Raw genomic sequence first — 23,837 nt, forward strand, 5'->3', positions numbered from 1 at the left:
GAGACAGAAACCGTTAGTATGCTTACTGTCGAGTGCCGTTACAACTATTTCTTTTTATGGAGGGCTATAGACCTTTTCATGACTTTGTTAGAAAAATGTTCGTCCCTTGACCGCGGCTACGTTCGGTGACTGGTTGTCACCTCGAACCCAAACTCATTCTCATAGATTGCAGGCAATTACAATCGGGCTGAAGGACGGTGATTGTTTAACTACGGCTATGATGGAATCCAAACTACAATATTAGGGGTTTTTCCCCGGTTTCGACGGAAGGCTCCGGTGTCTCTCCATCTCCGACATATATTAAGTCGAATCATAGCTTATAATATGAGAACCATTACCATAATATGAAAAATAACAAATATGTACCTCAAATTGTTATGCGATGTCTTCTTATTTCAGTCCAAATTATACTCAAAACTAATAAAACTTCGCATTTAAAATTACAGCGTGTCAAAATTCGGAAAGATTCAAATAAAGTCACGAGGTCATCATAATGGCGCGAAATATGAAACAATATTTTGCAGTTGCATACAACACTAAAACATTTAATCATGGCGTGAATTTCAATAATTTAGTATATAATATTTGGTATATATATATATTATACATAATAGAAGGTTTTTACATACGTTTAATTAAAGAATTTTTTAATTGTATTTCAAAATAAACAGATTCATGCTCAAATGCATTTCGTACTAACATACATACTTTGCTTGAAAAATTGCATATTGTACAGGGTGATCCAGATTTTAATGGCAAAACTTTGCCAGTATACATTTTCTATGAAACTAAATAAGAAACAAATGTTATATAAACATAAATCTTTTAAGATCTTATAAAAAAGTTATAACAAGAAAACGAAATACGAAAGAAAAGAAACGAAATATGCAAAATAAATATTGCTGATTTATTTCTACATTATATCGCAATAACCACAAATTGTTTACTGCTTCCTTCATATTTCATTTTTTGTTATAATTTTTTTATAAAATCTTAAACGGCCTATGTTTAAATAATATTTTCTCCTTATTTAGATCTATAAATTATGTATACTAACAAACTTTCGTCACGAAAATTTTGAACACCCTGTATATTTAAGAATATAACATTGAATGAATCATAATATGTTAATAAAATATCATATTCATAAATAAAATATATATGTGTTCTAAATATAGAATTTTGCGATGCGTAAAAGAATATAAAGTAAATTTTCAAAACATTGAATTATGCAAATGATTTGATGCATACTGATTAAAAATATAATGAAATGAGTAGCAACAAGCAATATGTATATACTTAATATTCTTAAAGTGTGAATTATGAAATAATTTTGAAAGAATTAGGAAGAATTAATGCATCTAGTAAATTATGTGTACGCGGCATAATTTCATCCTACGCATAAAACGTGTGCAATTTAACATGATCATGGCACGAGGGAAACGTTGATTGGTCCATCGATTTATAAGATCCGTATAATCAACCAATGAGAGCAAAATTGGGGGACAAAACTCAGGTTCCCTTGCAATATGGCTGTCAGTATAAATTTGATGCTTGAACATGCGTTTCTCTCCGAAAAATTTGACAAGTAGTCTGTCTATCTATCATCTTTTTCGAAATATAGAGCGTAATGTGATTTTCGGGGAATCAATACAGTGGAAAACGGCTATGCGGATTAGCTGAAGCGTAGCAGTAAAATAAATTATATTTTGAAATCAGGTATGTTTAAGCGTTCGTTCATCGCTATTTATTTATATGTCCATATTGTGTTTCTTTACGATATCTTGAAAAATATTATGTTCCGTTTCATTTCCTTAATTAAAACTTGTGCAGTTTTCCTCAAATTTTGCATTACTTAAATCCCTGAACTTCTGTACCGATTAAAAAACGCATACTCGCAGATGTCATCTATCCATCTTCACTTCATCAATCTAACTGCAACAAACTTTCGTTCCTCAAGTTGACAATCGATTTTCCCTATTTGAATCATTTTCTTTTACTTTATCAAATTAATGATAAATAATATGCTGTTTGTTTTATTATTCCCTGTACTCCATTTTATTTTGTATAGTTGGAGCATTCAATATATTTCCTGTTGAACTGTTGTAATATCCAATAATAAATATACATGTAATGATCATTTTGTCTATGTTTCTGATATGTATGTTTATTAAATGTTTTCATTTATTTACTGTAAATATTATTCCAAATATATAATCATTTTTTAATGATAGTTCATTCTTCATGTGTTTGTGATACTATATATACATGTGTACACTCTTATTTTGATTTTAGGCATTCACAGCTGTTTATTGATCAACATAGTTTGTAAACATGACATCAAGGTAAAGCACTGGCAATTATAATTGTGTTGTTAAAATGAGATGTATGGAATAATATTAATATTTACACTAATCTACTTACAATTGTGCAAAAATAGATTACTTTATGATACTATGATATAATAACAAACATTAATGTACCATTAGTAATATATTATTATTAAACTTTATATATATTTTATACATAAAAATATAATCTATAATAACTATATTTAATAAATAGTAAATCTTCATATGATTAATATTTTCAAATTTTATATCTATTATCTCAATAAAATTTATAACGTGTATATTTATCATATTGCTATATTTCTACTTTATATAATAAAGAAAAATTGAAAATAATAAATGCACGTGAATACATATATTAATAGATGATTGTATTTATCTATAGTTGATTTAATAACATGATTGCATACATCATAATATATGGGTTCTATTAGGTTAGACAGGCTATTCATACTATTGGAAACAGGGACAAATGCAGTAACTAAAAGAGCTGCAGCACAACAATTAGGAGAAGCACAGAGATTACATCCTCATGATTTACATCATTTATTGGCAAGAGTTTCTATCCTTTTAAAGTCTTCACAATGGGATACCAGAGTTTGTGCTGCACAAGCTGTACAAGCTATACTTGCTCAAGTTCCTGCTTGGGATCCACAACCCATTAAGAAAGAAACATGTACAGGTAGCTAATTTTATTTTTTTATATACTAAATTTTGTTATTAACATTAAATTTTTTATTCATAGAAGATGAAGAAGCAAAAAGACCAAACAATAAATTAAATTTGGAAGATTTTGATATGGAAAAGATTTTAGCACGTAGTTCATATCTTACTGGATCAGAAGGCAATGAATATGATTTAACAGCTACTGATGGGGATCAAATGCTACTTCCTAATCAAAAGGAAAAAATTGCTGCTAAATTGGGCCTTCATCCACAATTAATGGGGGTTGATACATCAGAATTGTTTACTAACGAGGACCTTACACCAGAAGTATTACCACCTACGTCAAATATACAAACTAATGTATCTGTGAGTGAAACACTAAGACAACCTAGTGGTCTTAGTAGACGTGAAATGAATAGAGCTAGACGTAAGGTAACGCATAATTGAGTCACTAATATGCTCTCATTGATATTAATGTAGTAAGATATTCTTATATAGTATTGTTTATTTGATAGGCACGACAGTCGGTTTCAAAACAACGTTCACGAGAACCTGATGACCATCGTAACAACGAAGATTATCACAATTCAAATGCTCAATCTCCCGTCAATAATGAAGGGGAATCACTAAATAAAAGAATAAAATTAGAGGAACTGATTTCGTTAGAGATTGGCGTTAATTATAATTCACAGACTGAATCAGTCAATGGAGTACCAGATATTACTGGTTGTTGGCCAGATTCTGTAATAAATTGGCCTCTAGAATCATTTGCAGAAAGTCTCTGTCAAGATCTATTTAGTCAAAAATGGGAAATAAGGCACGGAGCAGCAACTGCCTTACGTGAACTTGTAAAGCTTCATGGAAAAGGTATGAAAAATGATTGCAAGTTGCATTTAAAAAGTAATAAAATATAATATTAATTGAAATTTATTATAGGTGCAGGTAAATCGAAGAATCAAACTGCAGAGAAAATGGCAGAAAGTCATTATCAGTGGATTATTGATGCCGCCCTGCGACTACTATGTGTTTTAGGATTAGATAGATTTGGAGATTTTGTTTCTGATCAAGTTGTTGCGCCCGTACGAGAAACATGTGCTCAAGCACTAGGTTCTCTTTTATTACTAGTGCCAAATCAAAAAGATGATGAAAATAAAAATAGGGGAATTACAGGAATACTTTCAGTCATGCTAAAACTGTTGGAGCATGATGAATGGGAAGCAAGACATGGTGCGCTACTTGCACTCAAATATTTACTTGCTATACGAGATGATCTGTTAGACGACATACTGCCAAGAGTATTTCCAGCTACTATGCAAGGTCTTTCCGATCCAGTCGATGATGTAGGTGCTGCAGCAGCAAGTGCGCTTATACCAGTAGCATCTGCTCTACCACGTTTGTTAAAACCATCAGAATTAGAAGCAATTGTAATTCGTCTTTGGGAACTTTTACGTGAACAAGATGATCTAGCAGCAGCATGTAATAGTTTTATGAAATTACTTGCTGCTATACTTTCATTACCTTGGGCGCGCTCTTATATTACTCCTCAGCCATTATCGCAGGTAAGATCTATATTAATAGAAGCGTTACTTTTTGTTATTTAACCTTAATATTAATATGACGTTGTTTTAGGTCTTACCACGATTATGGCCATTTCTTAGTCATTCTAGTTCCAGTGTACGTAAAGCCACCTTACAAACATTACAAACATTAACTGAAGATGATGGTGCTCATAATGAGAATAAAAAAGAACGATGGGGCGAAGGAGGTGGACTTGTATTGCAAGAGGCCCTCCGTCATGTTTTTCAACGAGCGTTAATAGAGCACGTAATTGCCATACAAGATGTAGCTGAACGTGTTTGGGAAAATCTAGTCGTACAAAGCGATCTCGAACTTTTATTGCATGCAGCGTGTCCTCTTGTTAGCACATGGCTTTGCCTTGCAATGCAACCGGAACACGTGCCATTTAATCCGAACTTACTCATGATAACCACTCCTAATAAAGGAGCTAAGAATAATCAAGTTTCTGGTACTTGCGACGGACAATCAGATGCTAGTAATAACGGAGGAAATAATACTGTTGGTGGAAATGTAAAATCCATATCCGAATTAAAAGTTTATATTGGTGGAATCGAAACTGTAGCTCCAAACATAAGGAAATCAAACTTAATTCATGCTCGTTGTAGAGCTGCACGAATGTTAGGGTTGTTATCGCATTACGTAGTACAACCAGCACCAGGTGTTATTTACACACCAGATATACTTAGTCCTTCACTTTGTTACGCTAAAGTATTACTGGCACATCTGAATTCGCGTTCAGCATTACAACGCACCATTGTAGGTTTGACGATGTCTCATTGGGCGACTGTAAATAACATGAAACCACCTACTATACCAGATATTTTAAGGTATCAAATGAAATCTTCCTATCTTACTTATATTTAATATAATACAATAATAATATATTTGTTCTCAAAAGGAAGAGACTATTGGAGTGTTTGAACGAGTACGTATACTACGATGAGATCGCCACATCTTTTACTCGTCTGTTACACGACAGTCGCGGTTACGTTGCCACTCTCAAACATTATAACCTGCCTGTTCTTATCAAGGTAGAACCATCGGGAGTGATGACGCTCGACCAAATTGCAATCCTTGCTGGGAAACCAATTTCAAAACTTTGTGCCATGGGTAATACGACAAGCTATGGAGGACCTAGTGGAAGTTTTAGCAACAGCTCTAACCCGATTAAATTAAAGCCAAAGTTGATTGAAAGTTTAGAAGAAAGGCGGAGTGCTGTGAAAATAGGTGCTGCTGATATAGCAGCACAGCAACTTTCATATAATGTTATGTCAACAGCAGCACTCGCTGGTGCTGCAACAATGTTACATTGTCTTCCTCCATCTCCACAACCTCTTAACCCATTGATAAAACCATTAATGGAAGCTATTAAACGTGAAGAAAATGAAGAACTACAAAAACTGGCTGCAAAGCATTTGTCGTATTTAGTTGATCTCTGTGTAGATAGAAAACCTACTCCTAATGCAAAGGTTTGCATGGAAAATAATATCGTTAACATAAACGGATATTATATTCTCTTTGAATAATTTAATTTAACTTTATATCATAGATATCGACCAATTTATGTACATTCCTATGCTCGGATACTGAATTTACACCTCGTGTAAATTGTAATACAAACGCAGATCTATTTGACGGAATTCTTACTTTAAGCAATAGACAGAAACATGCTGAAAGAATAGCTTATAATCGGGGAACCAACAGCGGACTTAGTGGAGGCAGAGGGCCTGGCCGGCCACCAACAACTGAAATTCCTTTAGAAGAACTACTTGCTTATGAAGAACCTGAAGCTAAAGCTGATAGAACACGTCGTCGCGGAGCTACTTTAGCACTTACTGCCATAGGTTTGCAATACAACATTCTAATACGATATAAATGCGTTATATAAATTTAGAATATTCATTGTTTTTTGTAGCTACTCTATTTGGTGCACAATTACCTACACGTTTGCCGCATCTTTGGGAACTAATATTACCAAACGTATTACGAGAAAAAGACAAAATCACTAATCGTGAAAATATTCAAGAAGAAGTAAATCAGTTAATTTTTGGTTTACAAGTTTTAGAAGTTATGGCTCCCAGTCTTCATAAAGCCTTACTGCCTCCTGTCCTAGAATGCCTTTCATTCTTATGTGAATTATTGGCTCATCCTTACAAAGCTGTCAGACACATGGCATCCAGATGTATAGCTGTATTAGCTACATTAGATACAGAGAAGGTAATGCTTTAAGTTAATATAATGTTTGATGTCAGTTTGACGATTAAATCGTAATCCCAAAAAATTGTATTCCAGATAATAATGCAGGTTACAAACCGTGTAATACCACTTCTAGAATCAACTGGTGGAGAGAAAATATACTCAGGAACTGTAACAGCACCAAGCGAAGTAGATTCAATGAAACAAGGCGCAGCCGAAGCGTTAGCGTGTCTTGTCGAAAGTTTAGGTGTTAATATCGTTCCATATGCTGTGCTCTTTATGGTTCCATTGCTTGGGCGTATGAGTGATCAAAATCAGGCTGTAAGATTAGCTTGTAGTGCTACATTCGCAACACTCGTGCAACTTTTGCCCCTTGATCCTGGTGCGATTACGGATCCACCAGATTTAATGTAAGTCTAAATTTTACTAACAAATGTTAATTTAACATGTACATCATAAATCTTTGAAATATTTTAGAGAAAAGAAAACACAAGAGTGGCGGTTCTTAGAACAACTTTTGAATCCACGCAGTATCCCAGATACCGTATTACCGATTCCAGTATCTTCAGAGTTACGTTCTTATCAACAACAAGGCTTAAATTGGTTAAATTTCTTGAATCGTTATCGACTTCATGGTGTTTTATGCGATGACATGGGCCTTGGAAAAACTTTACAAACTCTTTGTATACTAGCTTTAGATCATCATCGTAATCCTCATGCTCCACCAAGCTTGGTAGTGTGTCCGCCAACTCTAACTGGTCATTGGGTGTATGAGGCAGAAAAGTTCTTCAAAACCAAAGATCTCTCAGTGTTACAATATGTTGGCACCCCACCTGAGCGTGAAAAATTACGTCCAATGGTTACTTATCACAAACTCATCGTTGCAAGTTATGAAATAATCCGTAAGGATATCGATTATTTCGAAACTTGTCAATGGAACTACTGTGTGCTCGACGAAGGTCACATTATTAAAAATGGAAAGACAAAAAGTGCTAAGGCAACTAAACGATTGCATGCGAATCACAGACTTATACTTTCGGGAACACCAATACAAAACGATGTACTTGAATTATGGTCTTTGTTTGACTTTTTAATGCCAGGTTTCCTAGGTACTGAGAAACAATTTGCGGCAAAGTACTCACGTCCTATACTAGCCTGTAGGGAACCAAAAGCTGGCCCAAAAGAACAAGAGGCGGGAGCTTTAGCAATGGAAGCACTTCATAGACAAGTAATTTTCTTTTTCATGCGCATTGTATCTTATTTTTTAATCTTACTAATAATTGAATATATTTGTTAAATTATCTACAACATTTTGTAATTTTGCATTGTGCAGGTTTTACCATTCTTACTTAGACGAAATAAAGAAGATGTCCTCAAAGATTTACCACCAAAAATTACACAAGACTATTATTGCGACTTATCGTCATTACAACGTACGCTATATGAAGATTTCCATACTCGACGTTCTGCCACTTTATTATCCGCTACGTCGTGCACTTCAACTGGAAATAATGGTTGTAGTGTCTTTGAAGCATTGCGATATCTGCGTAATGTTTGTAATCATCCCAAATTAGTATTAAATCAACGACATCCGTTATACGCAACTGTTAGTATTAACATGACTCCGTTAAGATATTTTACTTGTAACTTTAAATTGACAATTATTTTATTTCTAGGTATGTAATACATTGAAGCAACGAAAGAGCACATTATCCGACATAGAATATGCAGCCAAGTTACCTGCATTAAAACAATTATTATTAGATTGTGGCATAGGACAGCCACAGCGACAACAAAACCGCAATTCTGTAACTACTGATGGTACATCAGATAATCAACCACCGCAGGAGCAACAGTTAGTGAGCCAACATCGAGCTTTAATTTTTTGTCAATTGAAAGCAATGCTAGATATCGTGGAAAAAGATCTTCTTTGTGTACATTTACCTACTGTTACATATCTTCGTCTCGATGGAAGTGTACAAACCACGCAAAGGCATTCCATAGTAACACGTTTTAACGCAGACCCGTCGATAGACGTGCTTCTATTAACGACTCAAGTCGGTGGTCTTGGATTGAATCTAACTGGTGCTGACACTGTTATATTCGTGGAACATGATTGGAATCCTATGAAGGATCTTCAAGCGATGGATCGAGCACATCGTATTGGTCAAAAGAAAGTAGTAAACGTATACAGGTTAATCACAAGATCGACAGTAGAGGAAAAGATCATGGGACTGCAGAAATTCAAACTTCTCACAGCAAATACCGTAATTTCAACAGAGAATGCATCTCTGGAAACAATGGCAACTGATCAGGTAAAATATATAAATCTAAATTTATTAATTTGCATAGTTATAGCTATTTCAACGATAAAAGTTTTGTAATAAACTAATAAATAAATTTATTTTTTTACAAAAATATATTACATATAACCCTGATATTTTTATCTTTTTCGTGTTTTAACTTTTTAATTCTACGACTTCAATTTTTTTTTAATTCTACAATAAAGCTTTAAATAGATGTAAATACACATGCATATAATACAAAATAATTCTTGAAATATGCTATAATTAATTATGAGAGAAATTTAAATTTATAATAGATTTTATTTGTAATAATTTTTTATAGTTACTTGACTTGTTTTCACTGGACAGTGGCAAAGAGAAAAAATCAGAAATACAGGATGATGCCACATCTAAAATTAGTGAGGTTCCAGGCATTAGCCGTTCCCTTTTAGAAATTCTTCCTGAACTATGGGAACAACAACAATATGACGATGAATATGACATTCAGTCATTTCTATCTACTTTAAAGTGAGCTTATGGTTTTACACATCAGTATCATCGAGTACATTTATTTAACAGTTACATGTGTTTAAGATGATCACTTTGTGAAATATACGTGAATCGGACCTGATAGTAAAACAGTAATCTTAATTTTATGGACTGAGAATGACAAATAATCAATGGATATATAAGGGGATATACGAATTACTTATAAAAATGAAAAGATAAGGATGAAAGAAACTCAGATAAATAAGTTACGGATTATATTGATTAAGTACTATGAATAAGCGAGTCTTGTTTATTTATAATAACTTATAAAAATGTTGATACAATTACAATTCCGTATTTGTACCAAACAACATTGTGATGTGTTTATTTATATTATACTAGTCCCTTCCTTTATCATCATCTCTGTATACCACCACAACATATCAATTGGTAAAAATGGCAATGCTAATTGTCTTTTTCTCTTCTTCTTTCTGTTTAAAATGATTTCCAATGTGATAAGTTGCAATTATCACAATTTCATGTTCACCTCATAGTTTCGATACACATTTCGGATCCAAGTTCCCAGCCGCAAATATATTATGGGGATCCAAGTGTGCTTTGGCTGCTCTATAAAGGGACACTCCCACTTCTCCTACTGCATCCGCGTAAAAACAAGAACGTAATTTTCCTATACCGTGATGATGAGACAGAGAACCACCGTTTGCAAGAATTTCTTCGCGTGCAACGTGCTCGATAGTCTCATATGTTTCTATCGGGTTCGGAAGATTCTTGTAATTAAATGCCATGTAAAAGTACACACAACAACCGGCGTCGTAAGTCTGTGTAACACGACAAGAGATAAAGTATTGTTCGACACCACGTGAATAACACTCTCTGATCACACGAGATTTCACATTCCTACACAACGGTAACGCACGATTCCAGGAGACGGACGTCTCAAATGATTCAGCTAAAACGTAGTACTCGAGACCCAGATCTCGGATATAAGCTATAACGAACGTTAAAAGGTAGCCTCGTTCACCATTCGTTTCTCCTGCTGGAATACCATTGTGTTGCTTCGCGATGTTGTAAATCTTTTGTTCCTGTGCTGCCACCTCAGCAGTCGAGCTACCTTCGAACAATAAGGTAGCGACACATATTTGATCCCATTTGAAACGTTTTATCCTAGTAATGTAAGCTTGTTTTAATCCTTGCAAAATTAAACCACTCCAACTAGATTCTGGTCGCAACATCTGACCGAACTGGAACTGTTCATTGTCCATCAATCGTATACTAGTCGGCTGACATCGTTCCTTAGCTACCTGTTCATAAAAATGGTACAGTTTTTTTTTTTATCAGAAACAATATATTCAATGTTAATTTTAATCAAATATCTTAATAACCAAAAAAGTTTGTCAGGCTTTAAAAAGAATTCAAGAACAAGAAAATTTAAATAAAGCTACAGTTGTATCATTCCTTTTTTAATTTGAACTATCCAAAAAGGAATAATAATAATAAAACTGCAATATATAATAGATATTCTCTAGAAATTCATATTATTATATATATTATATAATAATAGCAACAAAGTAACAGTATTTAAATTTATATATATCGCTATAAAATTAATAAAATTTTACCTCACGTAACGCTAATACACCGGCTTGAAAATTTGGGAAAACTATGCTACCGTATTTGACTACTTTTGGCAATGGTCTAACTTTGATCACCACTTCCGTAACGACGCCCAATGTTCCTTCGCTACCAAGGATCATATGGTCAAAGTCAGGACCACAAGAAGCTCTTGGTACCAATATACCTCTTTCGAGTGTTATTTCTGGATCATCCGTTCTACCGGTAACCATTCTCACTCGTACAACTAGGTCTTCGATATTCCCATATCGATTTTTTTTCATGCCACTCGCCCTCGTTGCAACCCATCCACCTAAACTGTTCTTTCAAGAAATAAAATCGATCATGCGGCTAATAGTCTTGCACTTGATGTAAATAACTATTTGACATACTTTTCTTATCGTATACCTGTGCATACAATGTTTGCACGAAAGATTGTTCATAGAAACGTGAGATGAAACGTAAGTGATAGGCTCTTTGTGCTTTTTATTTTATGAAGTAACTTTCAATTCTTTAAATGAAACTAAAATATTACTCATGTGCTCAGAATACTCATGTAAAGAATATAAATACACTTTTAATTATACTAAAATACAAGCACCTGCAATTTTCACGACATTTAGTATGATCATGATCTTCTCCAACAATTTTCTGACGTGCATGATTAAATATAAAGTAATTAGTATTCAGTAAATTACTCCAGTAAGAATTAATTTTCAAATAATGAATAATTCAAAGAAATTGAGAATAGTCCATTTGAATATAAAAGATAATTGCCATTTAATATTACTTAGGAAGATTTACATTTTATAGTTTATTGTATTATAAACTATAATCTATCTCTTAAATAAAAAGAATTACATTTGCAATTAAACAAAACAGGAAGAAGAAAAAAAAAGAAAATCAAATTCAGTATAGCAGTTCGCAATAAGGCATTCTATGAAAAGTACGCTAATTAAAACGTTTCGATGTCCACTTTTTTCCATATACGTTTTTTTACAAGTACACGATAAAAGATTCCAAAAAAGTAACTTTATAACTTGCTAGCTATGACGATTTTTATTATACATATACTAACATTACGTAAAATGTCGTAAAATTACACGTGTTTGAATTCAAACAGTTAATATCCTAAACAAATATTTGTTGCGAACGAATAAAACGGACTTTCTGTTTTAATATAATATGGTGTACCTAGAAAATTCGTAAGAATCGGGTTCATGACCAGAAGTCAGACCTTGCAGTCGGAGTTGCTTTTCAAGATCCTGGCCGATAATACCAGCTTCGCAACAAGCAATTAGATTTTCCCTGTCTATCCACAGTATTCTATTCATTTGCGAAGTGTCCAACAATATTATCGTTCGTCGTTCGTTCGTCGGACACGAGGCAGCACCGCTCACGCTCGTTCCACCACCGAATGGAATACAGACTGATCCATATCGAGCACACAATTTAATTATTTTTACGACGTCCTCGTGGCACTCTGAAAATGCATAGACACAGATGTCATTGTTATAAGACAAAGCATTTTAGCTTCTGATATGTTACGATTCGCTCGATAATTATGTCAACTTTTTGACATGTTTTGTAATCTAAGAAAAATTTGAAAAAAATTTAAATTTTGATTTTTGACCTTGTTCGGCTCTACTCAATAACGATGCCCTTTCTTTAATATATATATATATCTTGTAATCTAAGAAACAGTAATCTAATTTGTGACCTAACAATTTGAGGAAAATTAACTTCTTAATAATTTGGAATATTTGAACAAAATTGAAATTACAACAAATTCAAGAAAAACATGTATTTCAAATTCGAATTATTTCAAACACATACTACATTTTCACAGGCATGCTGCAACTAAATCTTATTTACGGTATTATATATCAAATTTATTATTAGATTGCAGATTTGCGACAATATTACATTACTAATTACTCCTATTACATCAGGAATTTAAAAAATAAGTAGCAGTGAAACGTTCACGAATTTAGGCAAATAAACAATAATAAAACAGGTCTATGAATTTAAAGGAATAGACGAGAATAAAACATTTATGAATTTAAAAAGATAAGCAATAATAAAACATTTATTTTTTGTTCTCCGAATCTGTTCAATAACACTAATAAGTGCATGATGATATGATTATTACGTAATGGGTCATGAATAAATATATGTATGTAGGTATGTCTACCCGCTGCGCCGTATAGAGGAGTTAAATTAGTCATACTCTGGGAATATATTCACTTGTAGGCAAATACTATTCTCACTCAAAGCATTCAAAAGATTAAATATCAATCCATTTCAGCACATAATACATAGGACATAATATAATACGAACACTGATATATGTAGAAAACATTAAAGTGACATTAAACGATAGGCTATTTTTTAAGTAACAAAGGAAATGGAAATGAAGAGTAAATAAAAATGATAGCACAAAAATTTTTCGATTTTATAGTAGTATAGTTTATTTTTTGCCTTCCGGCCGAGAAAAGAACTCGGTACACAATTATTTTCCCTATTGCCTTGCATTTTCATTGATTCAGCTATAATTTACACACATATCCATTCATTCATTCAATCCTTAATTTTCTATTACAATTTATATATCATATATCTACTGTCTATCATCTATCTATCTCTAACTATTAACTGTTATATATGTCTATTATCTTTTATATATTGCATAAATCTTTATCTAATTGCCTAATTTACCTACTAAACTAAATACCCTTTTTCGCTTCGCTCTCTCCTTTTTCTTCTTTTCCGATTTCATCGCCCAGTCTACAGCCCTATCTTTTCCTTCTTCGTTGACTATGTCTCCTATACTAATTCTAATTATACTAATTCCTAATTCTTTACACTATCTTGTAAAAGAGTAATTTTGAAGTATATAACAATTGAAAAGATATTCGAAATTAAAAGATGAAGCAAATATTCATTGTGCCGTTTCACATTTATACGTATATAAGGTATTCGTTTCATATCACTTATTCGCGCAGTTCATGGTATAACATAGAAACGTTTTCCAGAAATTATAGACTACACATCTACATATAACCAAGTCAAGGTTGAGAAGTTTATAGTCTATCTACTCGATATTCAACTCACTTCATACACTATACATGGGTAATTACGTTTAGTTGAAGCTAGCTTTTAGTTTATTACATGCTTTATATAAATGAAAGAAACTTTAAACAATAAAATCATGCAAATATGTATTAAATTTCTATTTAAACGAACTACTTAGTGAAACATTTGAATTTAAAAAGAACATGAACTAAGAGAAATCTGCATGTATGTATATCTATATTTACTTCTAACAAGCAGTTGATAATTATTTTTTATTATATTGACATGCTGTGCAAATTGTGAAATTTATTTTGTTTACAAGTGTTTTGATCTTACTGCTCATTGATTTTGAAAGTAACTATATTAATTTATTGAATTACCGCAGTAGTAATAGGTTTACATTTTGTAATAATAGCTAAAAGAAATTGACAAATAAAAAAAGAAAAACAAATGAACCTGAAAAGATAAAAATGAGTTGATAATTTTTAACAGATAATTTTTGTATATATTGCCACGAGGAATATGATATGAACTGCAATGTAATATACAAAATGTACATGGCAAGTACATAGATAGTTTCTAATAGGTAGTTATTATGTAGATCATGTTTTTTAGATCAAGAACTACATCATACAGTGTATACTAATTATATTACTATCAGATGAAAGTAAATGAACTGCATCACTGATACGATAATTAAACACGTTGATAGGATATTTTAGATCGCTAAAAATACAATATAACAATTTGAAATTACTCACTTGGCCAGAGAACTATGTCTGGTATTCGATCGAACGATCCATGTTTGAGGAGATAAATTTCCCGAAGTGTATGCCCATGTGCTCTAACCAACCGATCGATACCCTTCAAGGAATATTCGATATTTAATTCTTGAATCGCTTCCAACACTTTCAACGAAATGATCGGTTCTGGTAGATTTGTCGGTATCGATTGAGATACATTCCTTTGGGTCGGATCTATACCAAACGTGTCTTTTACCCATTGCGTGAAATACGGAAGTTGCTGATTTCCAATCGGATATCTGCAAAAATATTTCATTTATTAGCATGAGTAATAAAACATTACAAAAAAGAGTAAAATATATTGATATTAAATTAATTCAATATTTATTTGCACAATAATAACAATACTTAAAAAAATGGACCAACAAGAAGTATAGACAAGTTAATTTTTTGGGAGAAAAATATAATATTTTGGATCATAAGATTATTTAATTATGAAAATTTGATTTTTGTGTCAGTGAACTTCTTAATTAAGTTAATAGGCAAAGACATTAAATAAAATATATAAAATAGTTATTTGTTAAGTACTAAATATTAGCAATAAAATTTATATTAATCAAAATTAATTAAAAATTTGATTTAATAATCATATTGAAATATTAAAAGTAATTAATTCCATGTTCAAGTTTTGAATTTAAATTGTGTATATGTAAAACACGAAATGATATAGGATGTATGATGATGGATGAAATTAAACCTTATATAATTTATTCAATTTTAAGAAATTACATTATAGAATATTTCTACATTTCTATTGTATTTTGGTTTCATTTAACTATCATAAGGATGTGTTTTATCATGATTGATTTTATTTAACTGTTATAATTGTAATGATATAATGTTATGACTTGCAAGTTAGTAGATTAAAGTGAAATGTCTCGTATTGTATTATACTATAAGTATTACATTTAGGTTTGTTTAATCAGCGTATCTTATCATGACGATTGCATATAAATTTGATCATATGTTTTCCAGAAATTAAACGTCATTACTGATGGTCATAGCCCATTTAAACAATGTTTTCTTTTTTCTTTTAATAAAATATCACAAAGAATAGGGTTTCAGTTATGTTTTATTATATTTCATTATGAAATGTTTATATATATGTTGTTCAATGATAATCAATTTCTACTAAAATTCACTGAATTTTCAATGATGGATGAAAATTAATTAAACATTTTAAACAAAAATATGTATTTTTATACTTATATGTTTGCTCGCTTGTACCACATACGTTTGTTTATACTCATTAGAAGCAATTTGCTGGGTAGAAAACGGTAAGTGCAATTGCGTTCTTCGAGACCAACAAAGTAAATAAGAAATAGTTTCTTAGTTGCGCGAACTCGCGACGATTACATGGAATATACAAGTTTCGAAAATAACATTTATTGTCCAATAATACATATATTTACAATACGATATATTTAAATTGTTAACCGCATCATTCGTTATTCAGAAATTTTATGATCATAAAATTGTCAACGTTAATAAGGATAAATCAATTTCAGATGGATCGACTTTAATTCCTGCAAATATATTAGGTCATGCCATAAGTTCGTGCCGACTTTTGTGTATACATTTCATGTGTCGATTTATAAACATACGGCGATAAGGGACCAAGGCACTTGAAAAATGGGAAGAAATTGTACAACGAGAGGGGGGTTACATTTTTTCATGAAACTGAAAGGTATGTAAACGATCTTAACATATACGACCGCTGGAAAAACGGAACGAACTTATGGGATGACCTAATAAATATTACATAATATATTTACGACACGAACGAAACAAGCGATTAAAAAATAGAACATTAGAACCTATAAATAAAGAAATTATTATATTAAAAAGATTAAGACTCTGAGTGACGAGTTAATTCGTCTTCTTCGGTTTACAATTTAACACCAAATAATATATACAGTGATAAATCAAGGTATTGACACAAATCACATTTTTTCTTAAAATATTACACAAAACTTGTAAAATACGATTTTTTGTAAAATGTAATTTTCAAGTGTAAAATTTAGGTATATCATAGTCTGTTATTAGTAAGCAGCTGTAGAATAAAAGTGAATAATAAAAGACTGAAAAGCGTAACTGAATGTTTTTAATATTTTAATGTGATATTAGATTTAAATTATCATAAAATTGATACGAGACAATCAGTTCTAGAATTATTTCGAAACCGATATAAAGTCAACAAATAATTTAACAGCGATATAAGAATCGATATACAACAGAATATATCGTAATTCGTATTGGTAAACAATAAGCAGCTGCATAATAAAAATAAATAATAAAAAATGCAAAATATAGCATCTTCGTTATAAGAACTCTTCGTGGAACTGTATCAAATAATTTTTCAATAAACTTATTTTGTACTATTTACCATCCTGCTTTTACGATTTTAAACAAGCTTGTTGCATTTTTTAAGTTCAAAAACTTATTGTAGACAATATAGCATATAGTAATAGCAGTAATTAGTAGTAGTAGTTTAGCAATTAACTACGATCAACAAGGGAAGATCTCTAACACATAAATTCGAAAAATTATGAAAATTCGGGGAATGTAGAGCATATGTGGCCATGTATTGCGCAATTTTCTTCTCTTGCCCAAATTCGCTCTAAGGAGATAAAATCGAACTGAAAATTCGACTATTTTCCGATTATGTTATAATTCGCAAACTATAAGAGTTAAACTATAAAAGCTTTTAGATAAAAATTGTTTATTTTCTTCAACGAGGACCATCGTTTGGTAAAAGATTTGGTAATTATTTAGAAAGCTGCAATCATCTTGGATTTCGGTGATTTTTTAATATATTATAAAAATCAAAATTTTGAGTAACTTTTTTTTGCATGTATCACTGCTCGGGCTTAGTTTCCGAGATATATGCAAAAGACCTGTCGGATATAATTGTATATCCGTGGCAACGTTTCGCCAAAGTTTACAGTTTATATAAGTGGGTTAGGTGTTATTTAATCCCGTAGTCACAGTGAGACAACCGACAACCAATATTAATGCATACGCAATCATGGCTGCACAATTATAAGCAGAATTCATTATGAGCTACCGACAACTTTTCTAAAATTATCTCGGAAATTGTGGTCGAGAGGCGATTATGTGTATAGAAAAAAGTTGTTCAGAATAATGTCCCCGATAATATATAAAAAGTACATTGAAATGTAAGATGCCGGTAGTTTCCTAAACACATAATTACCAAATCATTTGTTTATATAATTACTATACATATACTACTTACTATAAATACATTACTTATCATTTGTTTATATAATTGCAAAAAAGTTATAAATACAGTAATTGATAATTTTTCATAGAAACTCATTCTTTGGCGTAAAATCTTAATCAATGATTTAAATAATTATGAAACAACATAAAAAACATTTAGTTGTTTTTTAATATAAATACAATCTCTGTTGCATTGTTGAATTGTGTTCTTCTACGATCGAAGAACTTCTCGATTTCATTGCACACATACTATGATATGCTAACGTGCAATACAAAATTTTCGGTGCACATGTATACACCTGACGCATCATATAACGCAGGTATGCATTCAGTTGTGCGAAACAAAGAAAAATATACGGACTAACGTATCTAATGACAGAGTAATAAATAATAAGTAAACATCCAATGTCCATTTTAGTGTTCGCAGTCAAGACTAGATATGGACGCTTATCTGAGGAAGTGACATCTGCAAATTCAACTAAAGAAAGGAGAAGGGATGGATATGAGAGATATATTGGGCACGTGCAAACGAGGACTCGAGCGTCAATCGATATTTGCTCGAAATAATCGATAAGGATCGGTGTCAAGTTTCGTTTAACACTTTATCTCATTCGGCATGCTTGAAATTCACGTCGAAGTCCCATTTCCAAGAATTAGTGGCGTTAGCGACGTATGCTTAAATGAGCACTACAAGTAAAACAGTAATAAACAGTAAATAAAATAATAAGTTATAAATGATTCCACTCTTTGCTATTTTCATTTCAGTACAGCGTTGAAGGTTAGCATTTGTCTAGTGAAAACAGATTAACAATAAAAAAATGTTGCTTTCTTTGTGATGCGCTATAGTATAATACCATAGGTGTCAATAATAAGCAAGTATATCTAAGTATATCTCTGTAACTATCGTATAAAAATGGTTCACGTAAATCCTGTAAATACAATTCGTTTACTTATGATTACGTTCAAAATTGTGGATAATAACAATATAATGAGATATTATAATGAGAAGAGAAATCGACTTAGAAGGTATAATAAAAGATACGCTTATTGTATTAATTTGTGGAACCGCTTAAACCATATTCTGTAGAATTTCTAGATAATATATAACGAAGAACTTTCAGAAGCGATAGAGGTCTAAGATAAGTATGTACTAGAACAAGGAGATATTGTGACTTTAGAATACAAAATTAATGTTGCATTTTGGAAAAGTGGAAAGAGGACACGACTTTCCCTAGACACTCCCAGGCATAAATTTTGAAAAGTTTCATCTCTTTAACAATTGTATAAATATATAATTACATAGTTATCTATCCGTTTTGTATCTATGCGTAATTGTCTTATTTAGATTATTAGATGGAAAGAGATGGTAAAAAGACGGAGAACACGGCGGGGAAAATTGTTACAAATTTCCGAATATGTTTATAACAAATTTGTTAACGCTCATGCTGTTATTCGTGATTTGAGCTTTTGAAGATGGGCACTAGAAGCTATTGAAGAAATTATTGAAGAAATAGGTTCGAGAAATTTAAAAGCTAAAATTTTTCAAACTGGATTTTCAATTTTAAGAAAACTTAAAATTAATAATATAGTATAGTGTCAAAAAAGTAAACAAATTTATTACCCGATTATATGGCACTGATACCACGCAGTTAAATGAAATTGTTTCGTCTTTTGTTAATAATGTAAAACCTCATACTAGAAATATCGGAAAATACGTGCTATACAGTAATCAATGCTGATGAAAGCGGATTAGATAGAATTACATTATGGCTGTACTTTATCTAGGTAAGCATCAAAAACGGTTATGGCTGTTATAAAGTCTATATCAGCTACAACACACAGTTATACTATACTCCCCATAATATCAACTTCTGGAAAATTTATTTAACCGCTTTTTATTGTCCTAAAAAAGTAAAATGGTAATTCTGTTCCACGTGTAACCAAAGTTCCAACTGTTCAATGAATAGTTAAGAAACATATATCAACCAAATGCAGAATCTCGGAAGTTACTGACATCGTGATCTGGTCAATGTTAATCTACATTACAAAATAGTATCATGTTGTAATCAGCATGCTAGAATATTTATAATGTCGAATACAGGAATAATGTAAGTGATATATATAGCTCCGCATTAAGAAGAACTTTATATGACTACTTTCCGATCTTGTAGTATTATTTAATTGCGATGATTGATATCATTAAATTACAGATTCTTATTTTATCTCTATTTTCTTCATCAAAATATTACGGTGTATGTACATACTTGCTTACTCGTGGTATAAAAGTGAATATTATATCGATAGAAAGGAAATCAAATAATGCTGAAAATCCAGTATATTTCGCTTTCTCACAACAAGATTGTCTTAAACATTCTTTTGCAGAATTTCATTATCATGAAGAATAATTCATAATACAATTCACGTGACATTTGTATTTTCGAAATTATTTATCTATTCTTTAAGTGTCTATTCATACACGTAAAAATGGATGAGGAATTGCTAGAATAACTGGACGGGCGAGTGGAGAGGAAACCAGAGGATATAGAGAGAAGAAGTTGAAGGGAAAACTAAATGTCAAAGCATGCGGATACAGTAGAATATACGAAAGGAAAATGTCTAAGAAGAGGGAGTAAGGAGACGGGAAAGGAGGAGAGAAGAGAAACTAAACAACGAGGACAGCTTGATTATGTGAATAATATCATGGTTTTCTTCCTACGTATTTTGCAAACTCTTGGAGTATTATTAGTCACTATATATTATATCCGAAAATATGAAAATGTACAAATAGTGCGATAAATAACTTACTTACTTATATACTTACTTCTTTAATTGCTTATTAAACATCTATATTATTTGCTACGAGAAAGAATAAAAGAGAAGTTTGACAATCGTATTAATAATGACAAGATCTTACGAAGATATGTTATACCTACAGTTCTATTCTTTTCTTTTATTTCCATTTGGTATATTCACTTATTGTATAATAAGAGACAGAAGTATATAATATAAATTACCTTACTTTTGTAATTGTGCAATACAAAAAAAGCTTGTATTTGTATTTAAAAAAAAGTATTTGTCTTTTATGCTGTTTCGTAATTATTTAAACTACCTATTAAGATTTTACGTTAAAACAGAAATTTTTAGAAAAATTATTAATTTTTTGTTTATAAATTCTTTCTAATTATATAAATAACTGATAAATCTTTTACTAGACGGTAGTTCTCATTAAAAGAAACAACTTCTGTTTGAAAACTATTTTTCTATCTTTTATAATTTCCGAGTTATAACACAAAATCGAGAAATAGCTGAATTTTCAGGGGTTATTTTACCCTCTTAGAGTCAATTTGGATGGTAAAAAAATTAATAAAAAATTTCATAATTTTTTAAATGTTAAGGTTGTCGATCTTTTCTATAAGTTAAAGTAAAGTGTTTGATCTTCTCAAAATACTCGATTTCTTACTATAGATTAAACATTACAGATTATAAATTAAATGTAGAAAAATGAATATTATACAGATTAACTATTTGCTTCTTCCTTTTAACATAAATAACATAATGAATATCGAATAAATAATAGTTTTGCATTTAAGCGAATCGAACAATCAAATGTTAAATTGATGATACGAATCTGTTAAAACCGTTAAATACAATAGGAAATAAAAAAACTCAATTGTACGATAAAATTAATATTGATGTATATTGATTTTATGTGATAAATTCGACCCGTTTTCGAAATTGTTTGCAACGGATATTTGTTAGAATATTAATTAAGCAAGAACTAAATACAAAAAACCAAATATGTGCGTAAGTAAATTAAAGTGGTTCATTTAGATCTATGTAGAAATTTAGTATCGTGATAATAACAAGTATTACTGAATTTTATATATCTTAATCCGCTCATGTGATAAGCTTAAAACATTTGTCATTCTACTCTCAAAACATAATCAACTTTTACTTATTCAATTATGGAATAGCATAATTATCTAACAACATAATTATACGTGTGTTTAATATAACATTAATATAATATGAACATTATAGAATTCTTATTAGTTTATTGATTATCTTTAAAGCTTTTGGTAAAAGATTGTAGGAAATAAAAACAAACAAAATTAAAACAAAAATTAAGTGATTACATTTTTCGAATTTAAAGAGTCGAAATAACCTACTTTCATACATGTAGGCAACTAACATTTTATTTGTTATACTGATAAAAGATATTATTAAAAACATTATATATAATATCTAACAAATAGACATATTGAAGCATTAAAATATATATAAATAATTTTTTTTTTATCTATTCGCAAAACAAGTAAAACAATTTATGTATAAAGTTTAATCATCTTTTAGATATATAAATATTTATAGTTACCATTATTATTTTCTAAAATATTAATAAAGGATAAAGATTGAAATATTGATAAGACTTACCTATCACCAGTGAATTCGATGATATATTTTTGGTTCATACGAAATTCCGAGTCTTTGTATCCCCAACCATTCCACTTGAGAACTTTTTGCCTTTAAAAATTCAAGAAGATACGGTTATTTGACACATACTGTCACTATTTGGAATTTTGTCTTGAAAAAAGATAAAAGAGAAATCGAATAAAAATTTGTACATCCTTGGCGCGCGCGTTTCTCACACCACGTGACTGGTCAAGCAACCAATCGGTAGGAACAGAAACAGTATTAGCCTCTCATATAGTAAGTTCCTACCCGGTAAATGAATCGAAATTTTCATCATCAAAAATACTGAGTAATAACAAAAATGATAAAAGAAATAAATCATTCCGATGTTTTCGTTGTTTGTCACGCAAACAGGTCGTGATATTCATAAAAGAGGTCACAATTGTCACAGGATGGAAAAAAAATCGATCGATTTCTTTTCTCTTTCACGCTCGAATAGTGCGAGGGGTGCTTTAGATTCGCAACATCTGCCGATGAGTCAGCTAGTGCTGGGTTCGAGGCGTGGCTGCAAGTAATTTAGCAGTATCCACGCTCTCGTACAACACTTCATCGCGATATTGTCCCTGGTGTCCGCACCGAAGTTTCTACGAATTGATATGAACCAGAAATTGCCGGTACAAAACTGACCTTTCTTTTGGCACAACACTCTGGAAACGGATGGGTCCATTTAAACTCTCCGCATCCTCGTTCGTATCGTTTTTCGTATTAGACGACATATCTTTTATTGACCGCACCGCGAAGGGCCTAACCTTTTAGTCCGCAGAACACGATCAGTAAAGAGTAGATGGTTGAGCGCGCGCTCTTCGCGGCACTGTGTTGACTATTGACACGCGCACCGGCAAACCAAATTTAAATCAATAGAGCCCCCGCCCTATGACTACCCGCCTACCGACGGATCTCCTCGTGAAAGGAACCAATCATTTACACCCGATACATTCTCGCCGTAAATAACCAATGCTTTCTTCCACCTCTGTTCTCTCCGACGCTGTTACGTCCTACTAGATTGGGGGATTCTTTTCATGTAAAGGACTTCTTACGCATGCGCA

At 31.6% G+C, this 23,837-nt stretch overlaps 2 protein-coding genes and 1 long non-coding RNA gene across 6 annotated transcripts; 2 read left to right on the forward strand and 1 right to left on the reverse strand.

Moving 5' to 3' along the window:
* The first annotated feature begins 1,536 nt into the window (after nt 1-1,536).
* On the forward strand, nt 1,537-9,936 carry LOC126915124 (TATA-binding protein-associated factor 172). 3 transcript variants are annotated; one of them, XM_050719560.1, is made up of 15 exons: nt 1,537-1,719; nt 2,296-2,345; nt 2,786-3,033; nt 3,097-3,449; nt 3,533-3,884; nt 3,954-4,576; nt 4,647-5,422; nt 5,494-6,064; nt 6,145-6,439; nt 6,511-6,812; nt 6,888-7,201; nt 7,269-8,019; nt 8,125-8,397; nt 8,468-9,106; nt 9,420-9,936. In XM_050719560.1, the coding sequence occupies exons 2-15, from the start codon at nt 2,335-2,337 to the stop codon at nt 9,606-9,608; spliced, it is 5,697 nt and encodes a 1,898-aa protein (XP_050575517.1). In that variant the 5' UTR covers nt 1,537-1,719; nt 2,296-2,334; the 3' UTR covers nt 9,609-9,936. The 3 variants fall into 3 exon arrangements, with proteins under 3 accessions (XP_050575517.1, XP_050575525.1, XP_050575509.1); XM_050719568.1 differs by having other exon boundaries at nt 3,100-3,449; XM_050719552.1 differs by lacking the exons at nt 1,537-1,719; nt 2,296-2,345 and having other exon boundaries at nt 2,757-3,033.
* LOC126915275 (alkyldihydroxyacetonephosphate synthase) lies at nt 9,860-23,650 on the reverse strand. 2 transcript variants are annotated; one of them, XM_050719811.1, is made up of 6 exons: nt 23,419-23,650; nt 22,753-22,842; nt 15,034-15,314; nt 12,392-12,680; nt 11,206-11,515; nt 9,860-10,887 (listed from the first exon to the last, which is right to left on the reverse strand). In XM_050719811.1, exons 1-6 carry the CDS (start codon nt 23,505-23,507, stop codon nt 10,114-10,116), a joined length of 1,833 nt encoding a protein of 610 aa, XP_050575768.1. In that variant the 5' UTR covers nt 23,508-23,650; the 3' UTR covers nt 9,860-10,113. The 2 variants fall into 2 exon arrangements, with proteins under 2 accessions (XP_050575768.1, XP_050575778.1); XM_050719821.1 differs by lacking the exon at nt 23,419-23,650 and adding an exon at nt 22,944-23,354.
* On the forward strand, nt 18,775-19,812 carry LOC126915502 (uncharacterized). Its single transcript, XR_007710220.1, has 3 exons — nt 18,775-19,011; nt 19,084-19,461; nt 19,664-19,812. It is a non-coding gene; the product is annotated as an uncharacterized LOC126915502 (long non-coding RNA).
* Nucleotides 23,651-23,837: the final 187 nt, after the last annotated feature.

The sequence above is a fragment of the Bombus affinis genome, chromosome 1 (assembly GCF_024516045.1).
Source record: "Bombus affinis isolate iyBomAffi1 chromosome 1, iyBomAffi1.2, whole genome shotgun sequence".
In the NCBI taxonomy this organism is placed as follows: domain Eukaryota; kingdom Metazoa; phylum Arthropoda; class Insecta; order Hymenoptera; family Apidae; genus Bombus; species Bombus affinis.

Coding starts and splice junctions, on each gene's coding strand:
- LOC126915124 (XM_050719552.1), top strand. CDS start 2,772: ATGGGTTCTATTAGGTTAGACAGGCTATTCATACTATTGGAAACAGGG. Junction 3,885..3,953: donor TGTAAAGCTTCATGGAAAAG/GTATGAAAAATG, acceptor AATTTATTATAG/GTGCAGGTAAATCGAAGAAT. Junction 6,813..6,887: donor CTACATTAGATACAGAGAAG/GTAATGCTTTAA, acceptor ATTGTATTCCAG/ATAATAATGCAGGTTACAAA.
- LOC126915275 (XM_050719811.1), bottom strand. CDS start 23,507: ATGTCGTCTAATACGAAAAACGATACGAACGAGGATGCGGAGAGTTTA. Junction 12,681..15,033: donor AGACATAGTTCTCTGGCCAA/GTGAGTAATTTC, acceptor ATGCATTTTCAG/AGTGCCACGAGGACGTCGTA. Junction 11,516..12,391: donor GATTCTTACGAATTTTCTAG/GTACACCATATT, acceptor TTGAAAGAACAG/TTTAGGTGGATGGGTTGCAA.